Consider the following 15,279-nt stretch of genomic DNA (forward strand, 5'->3'; position numbering starts at 1 on the left):
CAATAAAATGTGTCGATCGAGTAATTCATTAAAGTACCGATGTTAATTAATTTAGTAAATACCGATGTCCATGCAATTTAATAATAGAGTAAAATCTTAAATTTGATATCGCAGACAATGCGTTTTACGAGTGATAAAATTTATTATGACCTATATAAAAATTTCGCACTGATGATTGGCTAATGAAGCGATCTTATATTTATCACTCATTGACTCTTTTCAGATGTATCACTAGTTACGTCACAAATGAAGCACCGGCTGGAATGCGAGCTTTTTAAAAGATGAGCTCATTCAAACGCATATACCTCTGGACAAGGTTGTCTACAAAGACAAAGATGACATCAAATCGTAACTGATGTTTTAGCCTTTTATTGGTTTTAATTTCATTAAAACGACCTTTTTGACGCAACCACATCTTTAAGATCGCCAATAAAGCTCAAGCTGTCCAGATGCCTGCTAATGATCATAAAAAAAGACAAAAGTACTAATGAACCGTGCATGTAAACAAGCTGCAGCCAATATAATGGTTTAATGCCATCAACCATTAGTGTCTAGACCCTAGTGTATCAGGATCATCCAGGGATTGTATGACCATCCTGGATTTTAATAGCATGTCACTATACAACTTCATGCCATCTTTTCTTATAACTTTGTGTTCAATTGTTTCAACATCTCTACATTACAGCGTATTAGGCTTTGAGGCAGCATATTTCCCATGTTTTTTATAATTATCATACCTCTCATCTCTTGTACTGTATGTAGATTCATTGGCACCTTTCCAACTTCACATCGAAAATTTATTTTAATAATAGTAATAAAATGGTAATACAGGACATGACCCATAATCAATCATGTAGTGCACAATTGAAATATTCAAACAAGCTTTACCTGTGTAATTTCAAGAACAGGCTCCATTGTGATGAATTAAGCTTTAAGAACTGAAGCTAAAATAAAACATCTTAAAGATCAAAGGTCAGTCTGAAACTGGAAAGGTTGAAAGTCAGCAACATGATCTGGGTAGTCTAATTCAATCTCTCGCAGAGCAGGTCCCAGTAAAACTGCCTGGTAGCGGTTGTCACAGCTAGCTATTCTTGTGACAACCATAGCGACGGCAATCCTCTTCACTCCAATCTTGAAATAAAGGATTGAGCCACTCTCTCCAGGTTCTAGACGCTCACTGTGCAAAAAAAGGTTTGTTACATAAGAAAACTTTGGATTATTTTAGAATATTCACATTATTTATTCTTTGTTAATACTGTTAGGTTTAGTTGTAAAGAAACTATCATAGTAGAGGTAGCAATCTTGACATCCAGCTTTTAGGCAATAACAGTTAATCAAATAATTATAGAAGCATTTTGCTTGAATTTCAAGAAAATACCTTAACATCCACACAATAACCTATTTGCCCTTCTGCGCAGAAGCTGAAATCCAGATATTTTGCGTACGTTTGTCCTGTTGTGTTATCAACCATTTCGTAGGGTGGGTTGATACTACATTTTCTTTCTCCAAGAAACACTTCAGATCCGTAAAGGTCAGTAATAGCATCACTAGGCCTAACATCAAGTATGCCATCAAAGTGAAAATTCATATCACCTTTCAACTCGGCACTCAGTTTTAGCATTTCATCGACACATATAGGAAACACAGCCCAGTCATTAGCAAAAACAAGTGGGGCGGCGTCATTGTCTCGATAGCTTCGACTTTGGGCACGGTCGGGGATGCAACTCCTATTATCATAGTACACCCGGTATGCGATCATTATGCGCTGTTCTAGGCTAGCGTATAGGCTGACCAAGTAATTGCTGTCTAGAACACGGACTTTGTAATCCGTATTGAAAAGCTGAGAAGCAACTTCTTGTCGTACTTTTGTCATGGTCTCCGTATGTGCGTGTAAGTTAACTTTTAGACGATAGCACTGGCTGCTACCTAAAAGTAGATGCCCTGCAGTCAGCAGATAGGCCTTTCTCTTATATGAACCCGGAATAGATTTGTCAATAGCCGTAACGATCAGCTGACATGAGGAATCTTTAGACGTAGTCCAAATATTTAAGTTATCATCAGCCCTTCTCTGAAAGATTTGAGTGTTTTTGAACAAGTGTTCCATTTGTAGAGGCCCACTGTCTGTAGTCACAAATGTGAAATCTGGAAACTGAGATATCTTCCTTCTTTTACTAGCCTCCTGTGTATTTTGATAACACCAGAACCATGAATGTGGATCTCTTTGCAGTTGCTTGGTGACTGCGTCTACACGGCATCAGTAATTCGATTCGCATCGCAAAGCCTGTGAATATCATTTGGCAAAGTCCATGTTTGATCAACCAGCGCAGTCATATTGAGTGTATATAGTGTTCAACAATCTACTAGTAAACTTTTATAGCTAAGGCTAGTTGTAACAACACTTGAATTTACATTTAGTTTCCAGTTACAGTCAGAGAGTTACACAATGTACACAGCTGAGAATTGTTTACCCTTGCTAAAAAGTATACAAATATATAGCTGCCAAGGGCTCAAACTTGTTTTTATTTCCTTCTTTGAAGACATTGATTCTAGTAAATTGCATTTTGTGCCAATTCATTTTAAAGCTTCAGCACAGATTTATAGTAGCAAATATAACAATGTAAGTGAATAATATAGATTTGGGTAACAGTTGGCTCATTGCTGCAGAAATTTTCTATTGTTATTCACTTATTAATACTCATAGAAAGTATCACACTAAAAATATGAACAGAATACATATGACTTTATACCTGATGACAATCTTACGGATTCCGTCAGGGATGGGGTGGTAGTTTCTCCCAACAATCGAGCTCCTTAACGAACCAACAATGTCTTTTATACAATAAGGTCTATGGAAGGTCTGCTAGTAGTGATGATCATCTAGCTGAACTAACATCTAGCTCTCCATTGAGCTATTGGATTTGACAACTGTCGACTTTGTCAAAATTTTATAAAAATAAGACACAGCCGAGTGCTGTTATTTAACAAGTTGGAATCACTAAATTTTCCTTTTAGCTTTTATTTTTTTATACGTGATTATAAGTAGTTATATTATATATATTATTATATGTTATATATGTTGTTATATATATTATATATATTATAAGTAATATAGTTGAGTCCCTTTTATTATACAGCCACCATTATCAGGATACAATCAAGCAAGGGAAGAAGAAATAGAATTGTGGGTAAAATATAAGTTGAATAATAATAAAGACGAGCAGACAACTCTAAAACATAATCCAACATTATCTAAACTACTATGATATAATAATATTTGAACACTCCCACATAGTTTTGATAATTTCACAACAAAATAATGTATGCAAATACGAAGCGTACACCTTGTAATAATAATGTTCCTAGTTACCAGCCAGCCAGGCGTCTATCCCACATTTAACATAACACAAAGTTTCTCGAAACGAATTTTAGGTAGAGGTTTGGTGAAGATATCAGCTATCATATCATCAGTTGGACAATATTCTGTGACTATATTGTGGTTTTGGACTTCTTGTCGAATATAATGATATTTTATATCCATATGCTTGCTGCGCTTACTAACGTTAGTGTTGTTTGCTATGCTGATGGCCGATTGGTTGTCTATGCGGAGGACTATTGGTGGTAATGTCTCTCGAGTAATGTCAACGAATAATTGCCGTAGCCAGGCTGCCTCTTTTGCAGCTTCGAAAGCTGCGATATACTCGGCTTCTGTTGAAAACAGAGAGATTGTCGATTGGCGTTTACTGAACCAGCTGATTGGCCCATTGCTAGACATAAAAACATTTCCGAATATCGAGTGTCTAGATTCGTCGTTCTCAGCCCAGTTAGCATTTGAATAACCAATGGGTTGTGTGTCAGTTTTGTTGAATGTAATCCCATAGTCCATGGTGCCTTTTAAGTAGCTGAGAACGCGCTTTGCGCCAGTGAGGTGCGTTTGGGTCGGCATGAAATTGAATTTCGACAACACTCCCACAGAATGTGCGATGTCTGGTCGTGTAGCTGTAGATGCGTAGAGAAGGCTGCCTACAATCGATTGATATAGAGTGTGATCCACAGATTTACTGCCATCATTCTTCACTAGTTGTATATCTGTAGCGAACGGGGTTGCTACACTTTTGCAGTCGGACATATCATACTTCTCAAGAATCTGCTGAATGTAATGTTTCTGGTGCAGCTTCACTGAGGTGTCTGTGAATTCCGCGTTTATACCTAGACAAAATTGCAGTTGCTCTAGGTCTTTCATCTGAAACTTTGAACTTAACGATTCTTTGATTATTTTCATTGATTGATCAGTGTCACTTACGATTACGATATCATCAACATAGACCGCTAATGTCGTTTGATTGCCATGGTCGTTACGTACATAGACACATTGTTCAATGCTCGAAGGAGAGAAGCCAAGCTGCCACAGATACTCATCGAGGACTAGATTCCAACATCGTGATGATTGCTTTAGGCCATATAGAGAGCGATTCAATTTGCATACCAAATCTTCATTTCCAGGCGATACAAATCCATCAGGTTGTGTCATAAATAATTCCTCAGAAACTTTACCATTGAGAAAAGCTGTTACTACGTCCATTTGATGTATCAACATGCCTCTATCCGTGCCATAATATGGCACGGATAGAGGCATGTTGATGGAAGCGTACCCGATGGAAGGCATGGAAGGCACCCGATGGAAGGCACCCGATGGAAGGCACCCGATGGAAGCGTGGACAGATTTAAAGCTAGATTAGTAGCCAAAGGGTATAGTCAAAAACAAGGAATAGATTACGATGAAACATTTGCACCAGTAGTGCATCGGTCATCACTTCGAGCGCTTCTATCATATTATGATAGAAGCGCTCGAAGTGATGACCGATGCACTACTGGTGCAAATGTTTCATCGTAATCTATTCCCTGTTTTTGACTATACCCTTTGGCTACTAATCTAGCTTTGAATCTGTCCACGCTTCCATCGGGTTTGCACTTGGTTTTGAACACCCACTTACTACCAATGGCTTTACGACCAGCCGGTAGTTTTACTAATGTCCAGGTTTGATTATCGATTAATGCGGTGTATTCTTCGGAGGCAGCGTTCATCCATTGCTTCAATTGGGGACTAGACATAGCCTCTGACATTGTTAGCGGTTCGGTTATATTGCTGGTGAGGCAAGCCACATGATTGACATACTCATCAACCTCGAATCTTACAATAGGATTGGGGTTTTGCTGTGATTTTCGTGTAACTGCTGAGTGATTTTCAGGTTCTGGTAGTTCAACTGTCAGCTTTTCGGAGTTGTCTTCATTCTCACATTGGTTAGTCTCGGACTCTGGTAACCCTAACCTATTTTCATCTATCACGACATCTCGGCGTACTACGACTTTCTTAGTAGAAGGATTATATAAACGATAGCCTTTCGATCTAAGGCTATAGCCAACAAACATCATTGTCTCTGCTTTATCATCCAGTTTCTGACGGAGCTCACTTGGTACATGAGCATGGGCTAAAGAAACAAACACCCTTAGATTACTAATATCTGGTTTACAGTTGTACCATTGCTGGTATGGAGTTGTGGGCTCATGGTGAGCAGTAGTGGGGGCACGATTCCTAACATAAACAGCTGTTGAAATGGCTTCAGCCCAGAAATGTTTCGGTAATGCGGCGTCGATTACAAACGCGCGGGCTAATTCACATACAGTGCGATTATACCGTTCTGCTACACCGTTTTGCTGTTGTGAATATCTAACGGCTAGTTGATGCTGAATACCTTGAGAGCGCAGGTATTCTTCAAATTCGCTTGATACGTATTCCCCTCCACCGTCAGTTCGAAGGGTTCCGATTGGCTGGCCGGTTTGGTTGGTCACTAAGGCTTCAAACTCTTTAAATACTGAAAATACATCCGATTTCTCATTGATAAAATACACATACGAAAATCTACTAAAATCATCAATAAAACTCACAAAATATCTACTGCCACCAATTGATTTATTCTGCATTGGACCACATACATCGCTATGAACTAGTTCTAGCACTCTAGTAGATATAATACCATCTCTAGCTATAAACGGTTTTCGAGCCATTTTGCCTTTCACACAAGGGTCACATATGGTACCTACACTTGCGTTAGACAGATCGGCACCTGTAACAAGCTGTTCACGGTTCATAAGTCCGATGCTAGTAGGATTGATATGAGCGAGTCTCTTATGCCATATATCGTTACACGACGACGCTAGATTAGCTTTATGATCAGACGACTCCAGATCTAAATAGTAAAGTTTCCCAACGAGCGTTCCCATAGCATGTATTTGGTGGAGTTTGTTCTTAACCCAACATCTACTGTGGCCAAATTGTACTATCATACCCTTACTAGCGGCCGACTGTACAGAGAATAGATTTTGTTTCAAATCTGGTACATGAAGTACATCGTGGAGAGTGGCTTTTCTTTTCACTTTCCGGCTAACGGACACTGATATCATAATGCTACCTGAGCCTATGGCATCCAATACTCTGCCGTCCGCTATAGCAACTTTCTCAGGCTGGTCAAACTTTGTGTATGTACTGAAACCACCGTTTTCAGGAGTCATGTGACGAGTTGCCCCGCTGTCAATGAGCCATTCTTTCGCTGCCGCTATATTTTCTCCTACTAGAAAAGCACTCTCCTCACTTTGAATTTCAGTTGCTTGGGATTCAGTCACAAATTTAGCTCCATGCTGATTCGTCTGACCACGGCCCTGACCACGACTACGGCCCTGACTACGACTGTAGTTTCCGCAACTATAGTTTCCACGATTGTAATTAACACGATTGTAGTTACCTCGATTATTCTGTTGCGCTGTGCAATCTCTGACCATGTGATAAGGTGAATTGCAGTTATAGCATTTTCTCTCATACGTGTTATCTCCGACAGTATATAAGGCAGTGTCAGAATTTGAAGTCGTTTTTCCATACTTGCCACTTTCCCCAGAAATCATTTCGGAAGCTTTTACGCCATGTTTCTGCTCTTCATTGAGTAACGCGTTTTGAACAAATTCTAATGTTAGGGTTTCAGGCTTTTGCGCTTCTAAGGCTGTCACGACAGTTGCATAGCTACTCGGCATACTGCCCAACAGTGTTACTACCTGATCTTCCTTGCTCACCGGGGCTTTGATAGCCGTGAGCTTGTTTACAATATCCTTCGTATATTTTAGATGATTTTCTATAGATGTACCATCACGCATGATAGCTCTGAAATATTGTTTCTTTAGATATATCCGATTTGCTAGTGTGTCTCTTTCGAAGTGAGACTGTAGCTTCTCCCACGCTGCTTTCGGTGTCTCACACTCAGTGATCAAATATATGAATTCATCACTGATCGCCAATACAATATGACTAAGAGCTCTCTGTGATTGTTTTATATAAGCTTTCTTAGCATCTGCACCTTCCGTTGGCTCTGCAATACTACCATCACAATGTTCATAAAGTTCCTTTGCAATGAGCAAATGTTTTAGCTTGAATCTCCAGGTAGAATAGTTGGACGCAGTAAGTTTATCCACAGACAGTTTATCATCCATGGTGCTTGCTTGATATTAGAGTCTTCCTGGGCCCATAACCTATTGTTTTATACGTGAATATAAGGGATTTATAGTTGTGTCCTTTTTATTATACAGCCACCATTATCAGGATACAATCAACCAAGGGAAGAAGAAATAGAATTGTGGGTAAAATATAAGTTGAATAATAATAAAGACGAGCAGACAACTCTAAAACATAATCCAACATTATCTAAACTACTATGATATAATAATATTTGAACAGTTTTTTGCCACAGAACTGTTGAAGAAACCTTCTATCTATAAAAAGACATGAAATAGGATCGAGTCAGCTGATACAACAAGGGTATATATGACATAACTAAAAGGTACGACAACTCCAATTTATTGATGTTAAAAGCATTACTTACAACACTGCTGATAACTTCATCCACTAGGTGGGAGTAAGGCAAGGAAAGAGATTAAAATGATCAAACAAGATCAGATGAGAGGTAGTAACAGCATGACACTGCGTGGTAAAAATACTGACCAAGTAACTAAAATGCATGTTATATTATTTATGTAAACAATCTATGTAAAACTACAGACTTGAAAACATGAAAACATAATTTTAAGTTTAAATATCTCTCTTTAGAACTATCATTTCAAGACTAGACTCTTTCTATGAAACTAAAAAATTCAAGCTTGTAGCTCACAGTCTAATCATGTAGATTGAAGCATTATAAAGTGAAATATTAGCTTTGTCACTCCCAGTAAACTATGGTTATCATTACATGAAACTAAATTTAAATTTTAAACTCAATTCAAACTTGAGCGCTCAAAAGAACATGGTAAAACAACTCCGAAAAGACAGTCTCACATGCAAAGGTTTATATGAACTACCGTGGATATTTTTTAGACTAAATTCTAAAACAGAATTGATAGAAATGGCACTCCAACAATGTAATCTATCAATCCTTCCTGAACACAATTAACGAGTTGTAATTTAATTATAAATCTACTTAGTGTTTCGATTAAAAGGTAAAAAGTCTGTTTTTACTGCGTATTTACTTTGTATATATCGCTAGATTTATTTACATAACAAGCAGAGGCCATTCAATGAGCTTCATATAATGTTACTCTTTATGTTTCTGTGCTAACAACATGTAACTATGTTATATGGTTATTTAAGGAACTTGCTTCACTCGAATACCACACTAACATCAGTGATTAATAACTACCATTTCCACTTCAATCTAGCCAAGTTGCTATGGTTGTTTAGGCACAGGCAAGCTGCCTTGTTTCTTATGATTGTCAAAGGTGGAGAGTTCAATTTATAGGACTTGACTCAGATCTTTAGTGCAAGTCTAACTATGCTAAACCTCAGATGTTTGGTATAGCAATCAAAATATCTTTTATTCTCATGAACCACAACCTAATACACAAGTAGCAACATTCTAAAATATACGATAGATAACAAGTAGTAAAAGCTAAGTAAAATAAATGTCTTACGCCAACAGCTAGCTGTAACTGCCCTTAAGCTCGGTCTTGTACGTCTACAAGATGTCACTGTCAAAAGAGGATGAGCGAATAAATTAGTTCGCTTTTATAGGCATTTAGGATAGCCTGAGGACGGGTACATATAATGTTCATATCATATTTTATGTTGTAGGAGTAAGTCCATTGGAGGGAACACTGTCTTTGGGTATGTCATCTGAAGAGCGCTGTTTTTGTGGGTGGGGTTCCAGGATTGCATAATATTGCTTCCGTTGGCGCTGTACATACGTCAGGGAAAGGTACTGGATAAGTGTGAGGGTAAGTTCAGTTATTTTTGGTGGTGCTCGGTGGGGGATCGGAAGATGCCATTGTTTCTATTTCCCTTTGGCGGTTTCCTCTGGCGGGTATTGATGCGTTTTCCATGGTTGATGTCATTTCACTTTGGCGTTTCCAACTAGTGAATCTTTTGATGTTTCTTAGCTGGCTTGCTGCTTGTGGGTATCACATGCTGTGGTTCGGCTACATCCCCTGTTGGTATCTCGTTTTTGCAGTATTTCCATACAACAACTATCTTAATAGCCAAAAACAATATAATATTTTTAATTTAGGTAGCAAGTCATGACCTTGAAAACAATGGTGACAATGATAAGCAATGTCCTTCAGCATCTTTAATAGTTTGTAGAATGTGAGAGCAGCTGTGCTAACAGCTGTATTTTAAAAAATATACTCAACTAAAGTTATGCGCGACATCAAAAGCAATATACACTGATGTCTCTAAGCATGCTACGATCAAAACAAAAGAAGTTTTGCCAGCGATTATTAAAAACCTGTATGCTTTATTATTGCACTCCATTACACTGCTGACCTCGACTTTTAAAAATCATTGATTATTTGATAAGTATTGATATGTAGCAATCACTAGTGTTACATGCTACGAAGTTTTGAGCTTCGAAGTTGCGGTTTTGATCGGAGGAATGAGTAGGACATATTTACATGAAACGAATGAGTGGTCGCACAACTTCGAATTGTTCGTAGCTGGCGAATTTACGTGCTACGAAGAAATTGTCGCACGATTCCGCGTTTTCTATATTAGCCTGTTGCACTTTTAAATACAGCGGGGCGAATATTTTATATCGCAACTAAAATAATAAAAATGCGTCCAAGGTCAAAAATCAATGTCAAAACGTGAGAAAATTTTGCTTGCAAAATCGGCTTTAGTATCGTACGTTCTGATCACCAAATCTAACAAGCTATGCTTTCACTTGGACTATTTATCACTATACTCTCTTCACTGTTGATTGCTAACTTTCTCGTTCAACAGCATTTAAACTTTTTAAATTTCATCCAGTCGAGAGAAGAGGAAGAGGAAGTTGTTATAAATGCTTTTGTCTTAGGAAACTAAAGAATAGATGAATGAGGCAGAGTTGTGAGAAGGTCTGCTAGAAGACAAAGGAGAATGTGGATGAGCTTACAGTCTAGTAAGCATTTAAGTAAGTATTTAATACCCTAAAGTACAATTACTGTGGTAGCCACTGTTTCAGAGCTCAAAATCTGATGCATCTAAAAATAAAATGAACTTTTAGTTTAGTAATAATGTGGTGTTGATTACATAAAAAAATGGTAAAGTCTAAAGGAAAGCATTTATATACGTTTTTGCTTATACTATTTGTACTTGCTTATACTATACCATTTTAAGGTAATAACATTAAACCATAATGTTATTACATAGAATATAAACTCATTCTAGAGAACACCATCCTGGTATGACAACGTGCTCCTTAACAGTGAGGACTCAATCTGCCAAGAGGAAGTGTTGAAAATCTATGTACCATCTTGGCAGAGGAACTTTCACCTGCTGACCTCACAGTGCGGGAGCCACTATCACTCATGAAGAGGTAAATAACTAAGATATGGATATTGTTTTTTTAATCGCATGCTCTAGCAGAAATAGAGTAAACCTATATTTTAGTGCAAATTTTCAGTACCTATTTTTGCACAAACATGTAGGCCTACTAGCTCAGTTGACCAGCTCATGATATACATTGCATTCAAATGGTTTTTTTCAATTACAGGGTCTGTAGAGCATTCTATAAACTGGCTAGTTGCGCAGAATATAGAGCAGTGGCTGCCGTGTTTGGTGTGAGTACTGCCTCTGTGCATATCTACCTCCACAGATTCACCAAAGCCATTTGTAAAATCAAGTCACAGTACATACAATGGTACACAAATGAAGAAGCCATAGACATGGCTGCCTTCATAGAAAAAAATTATAAATGCCCTCAGGCTATAGGTGCTATAGATGGTAGCCACATACATGTCAAGCCACCATTGGACGAAAAGGCAGACTATATCTGTCGAAAAGGCTACCCTTCAATTGTGCTACAGGGTGTTGTTGACGGCCACTATAGACTTAGAGATGTGTACGTTAATACACCAGGCAGTGCGCACGACGCCGCTGTTTTTGCCAGGTCACCCCTCTCATGTAAGCTTGAAGATATATTCCCAACAAATGACATGGTCATTGATGGTGGTGTTGTGCCTCTTCACTTAATAGGAGATCCAGCATATTCTATGTCGAGCATGATCGTGAAAGGATACATAGGAGCTGGCATCACACCAGAGCAAGACAGCTTCAATGTTTATCAATCGAGTGCGAGGATCTGTGTGGAGATTGCTTTCGGCAAGCTGAAGTCTCGGTGGCGAATTCTCCAGAAAAGGATTGATGTCGACACACCCTTTGCACCGATGATTATTACAGCTTGCTGTATTCTTCACAATATGTGTGAAAATCTCAGAGTTCCATCTCCTGAAACTACTGACGAAGACCAGGAAAATGAAAGAGCATTTCCCCAGCCAGAACACTTACCCACAGTGAGAATGCTCAATCCTGAGGGTGCCAGGATTAGAGAGAGGATCACCAACTTTCTAGGTACCACTCAGCCTTTACGTCGGTCTTTTAGATCTTAATCTCGATGACTCACTGTATATGTTGTGTTTTGTACTACCAAATGGTATTAACAAATTTTTTGTTTTTCTATTCTCAACCTGCTTTCATTATTACTAATAACTCATTTTCATTTAGTTGTTTGCACTTCTAACTAATTATTATTATCGTATTATATTGCTGAATAAATAGCAACTTGAAAGTTTAATATGAAATATATTATTATATTTGTAGTAGATGAATATATACACACAGTAAAACTATGACAAATAAAAGCGACGGACTATATAATACAAAATAATAAATGATTAAAATTAGAATTATGCATGCGATAGTATTATGCAAACAGTATAAAAAAACTAAAAACTAAGGAGAGTAATGGACAAAATAATAATGGAGAGCAAAGGACTAATAATGTGTAAATTTTTCATGCAATGTTATGCTACTTATCTATTAAAAAAATTGCTATTTAGTGGTTGGAATGGCGGTGGTTGCAAATTGTTGGGCGGGTGATTGAGAAAATGGTGGTGGCTGTTGAAATTGCATAGTTGGCGATTGCCATGGTTGAGGAGGGTGAAACTGGAGAGTTGATGGCTGTGATGGTAGAGGTGGATATGTGGGTTGTGCATAGAGTTGGCTAGTCCCAGGAGTAGCAGCAGAAGTAGGTTGAGTAGGTGGAGGGCAGCATGCTTTTATGGCTTGACTAAACATATTCGTGATGTTGCTTAAAAATTCGCCTTGTTGTTTCGCCATCATCTCCATGTAATCTTTCATTTCCTTCGATCGCTCCTCACGAAGGCCCTTCAACAGGTTTTCTAGGTCACTCAAGGTGGATGGCTCCCTATCACTTGTGTTGGAGGATAGTGTCCTTGGTGGTTTGTCCGTATCCGCGTCTCTACTTCCTGATGTCTTTGACTGTTTCTGTAGCTCTTCACGACTACAATGATTGCCAAAACTGCTCATGTAATAACTAGCCTCACAATTAAATGTCTTCAGTAACGCTAAAAAGATCTAATACCTAAAATGGTATACAAGCATTCTTCCAATTTTCCATACATCTATATGTGAGTATTAAAATTTTTTGTATGTATCAAAGCTGCCCATGATCATTTGAATACTTATAGTATCTTGACTAGTATGAACCCTCCCCCCTCCTTTCCTATTTTTCCATGGCAGCCAACTTTTCAGATACATCGTTAACTATCGGTCTATGCCCCATCACTCCATGCATCTTTTCGTAAAATCTCCATGTTGACGGAGTTCTACCTATTAAAACATTGTGATCATTATTATCTACATTATCCATGTACTACGATTAAACACCTTATGAATCACATTATTCTGTCAAAACAATAATTAATTTAGCATTAACAAGCTGCCCATAGTAAATAAGAGTAAAAAGAAAACAAAAAGTTTTTATTTAAGCCAACACACCTGACTTAGAAGACTTAATCCTCTCCTCTTTATTAGTTGACTTCAGAGTCTTCCATTTGGTGTTGATCTGCCTCCCGGACAGTTTGGCCTCTCCTTCCAATTTGCGATGCTCCTTAACGGCATCTGCTAGTTGGTTATAAATAGCCGTATTTCTCTCTCTTCGGCCATCTATCTTTACAAAAATGTTTAGAGCGACAATTAGATCGAGCATCACCGTCACCAACTCGTCTGAAAACAGTGCATTCACCATATTAACGATATTATAAAAACAAGTGCTTTAAAAACAGTTGCACCGAGGATGCCGTAAGGACAAGTACCAATGAAGAACGGTTAAAATCCAACCTCCGATCGCAAAGATTTGTGTAAAAATACGAATATTTATGTTTACATCATGCGCAGTACATCGTTGTTGATTTGGCGTTTTCAAAAATACCCCTCCTTGAAACAGAGTGATTCGACGTTTTGGACCATTTACATGCTACGAAGATGAAAAATACAACAGAACTTCGTAGCATATAACACTAGCGAATATGTGCAGCTCAGGAAGGGTCCAAAATCATTTCTTTTTATTTGTTGCCAACAGAAGAATACAAATTCTAACAATTTAAAATCAGCTGAATAATACAAACAAATTACTTTCTAACGTTACTACCAGATACAGATAGGTACCAAACGTTTTTCCACAGTATCACATTCCAATAGACAAACATGAAACAACAATTGTCACAACTCCATTATGAAGATATTCTTCTTGTAGTGCAGATGGGTTAGTGTTAATGACAAGTAAAGACAAGTGTGTGAGGAACTGTAGTTAGGTTATTTGCAATGACAAGAAATGACAAGTGTTTGAGGAACTGTAGCTAGGTTATTTAGAGAGGAAAATACCATACAGAAACGGGAAGAGACGATCACATAACTTGGTCTCCTTTGATCCACTGCATGAAGAATACAGCGTAAGTATGTGTAGATATTACTTGAAAAAAGATGTTCACTATTATTAAATATTACAGTTTGGACGGCAAGTTTTAAAATGATGCATTTTGTGCTCCTTTAATTACAGTTAAATTTGTTTTGCCTTAAATAGCTAAAGATGGTTTTATTTACAATGCATATATCTAGCTAGTGCACCATAATGATTATAACTTGACTAATGATATTCATATAAGCACATTTGTTACACAGCAATATAAAGGTAAAATATACTTTAAACAGTAGCCAAATTGTACAAATAAAATAATTTTAAAACACATTTTTAAAAGAGTTGCTTAAAGCACATCTGAAGAATGTCGGTTTATGAAGGACACCCAATCAAAATTAACTAGCTTGAACTTTAAACTTGACTAAAGACACTGACCCACTTTGTGAGCAACAAGTTCACTTATGTATAACCTTTTATCAGCATTTATAATCATCACCAAAATGATTTTTTTTGTTACACGCCTAAAAAAGGAAAATGAGAATGAAAAACAAAAATCAGGAATTGTTGAGTGAGTTAAAGAGATGTATTTTAATAATTGGTATTTTAATAGTATCGATTATTATTAATATTAATCGAATTATACTCTAATCATTTTGTAACTTACTGTCACAGATTACTCAAACTGTCCAGATAAAGACAACTCCCAACTAGTTCAGCAAATGATTGGCAACCTACATGTAATTACGGTCATTCAGAATGAAAGACAATAAAAGAATTTGCTGAATATATATGCTCTACAAAACTATCTGTGAAAGTCAGTTAAATGAAAGTCTTGAGCAAGGTTGTAGACTAGGTTATAACTATAGACTATAGTTATTCTATAGTTATAGACTGTTGTCTATAGCTTAGGGAGATATAGCAAAGGAAGAGGCAACAGAAAATATATTTAATGCAGTAAGGCTATCAAATCTCATGAAGATTAGATTTCTATGGT

General features: G+C 37.5%; 1 protein-coding gene across 1 annotated transcript; it reads left to right on the plus strand.

The window, feature by feature from the left end:
* The first annotated feature begins 7,978 nt into the window (after positions 1–7,978).
* Positions 7,979–11,955, plus strand: LOC137405230 (uncharacterized). Its single transcript, XM_068091459.1, has 3 exons — positions 7,979–8,044; positions 10,736–10,854; positions 11,061–11,955. Exons 1-3 carry the CDS (start codon positions 7,979–7,981, stop codon positions 11,953–11,955), a joined length of 1,080 nt encoding a protein of 359 aa, XP_067947560.1.
* Positions 11,956–15,279: the final 3,324 nt, after the last annotated feature.

The sequence above is a fragment of the Watersipora subatra genome, chromosome 9 (genome assembly GCF_963576615.1).
Source record: "Watersipora subatra chromosome 9, tzWatSuba1.1, whole genome shotgun sequence".
Classification (NCBI taxonomy): domain Eukaryota; kingdom Metazoa; phylum Bryozoa; class Gymnolaemata; order Cheilostomatida; family Watersiporidae; genus Watersipora; species Watersipora subatra.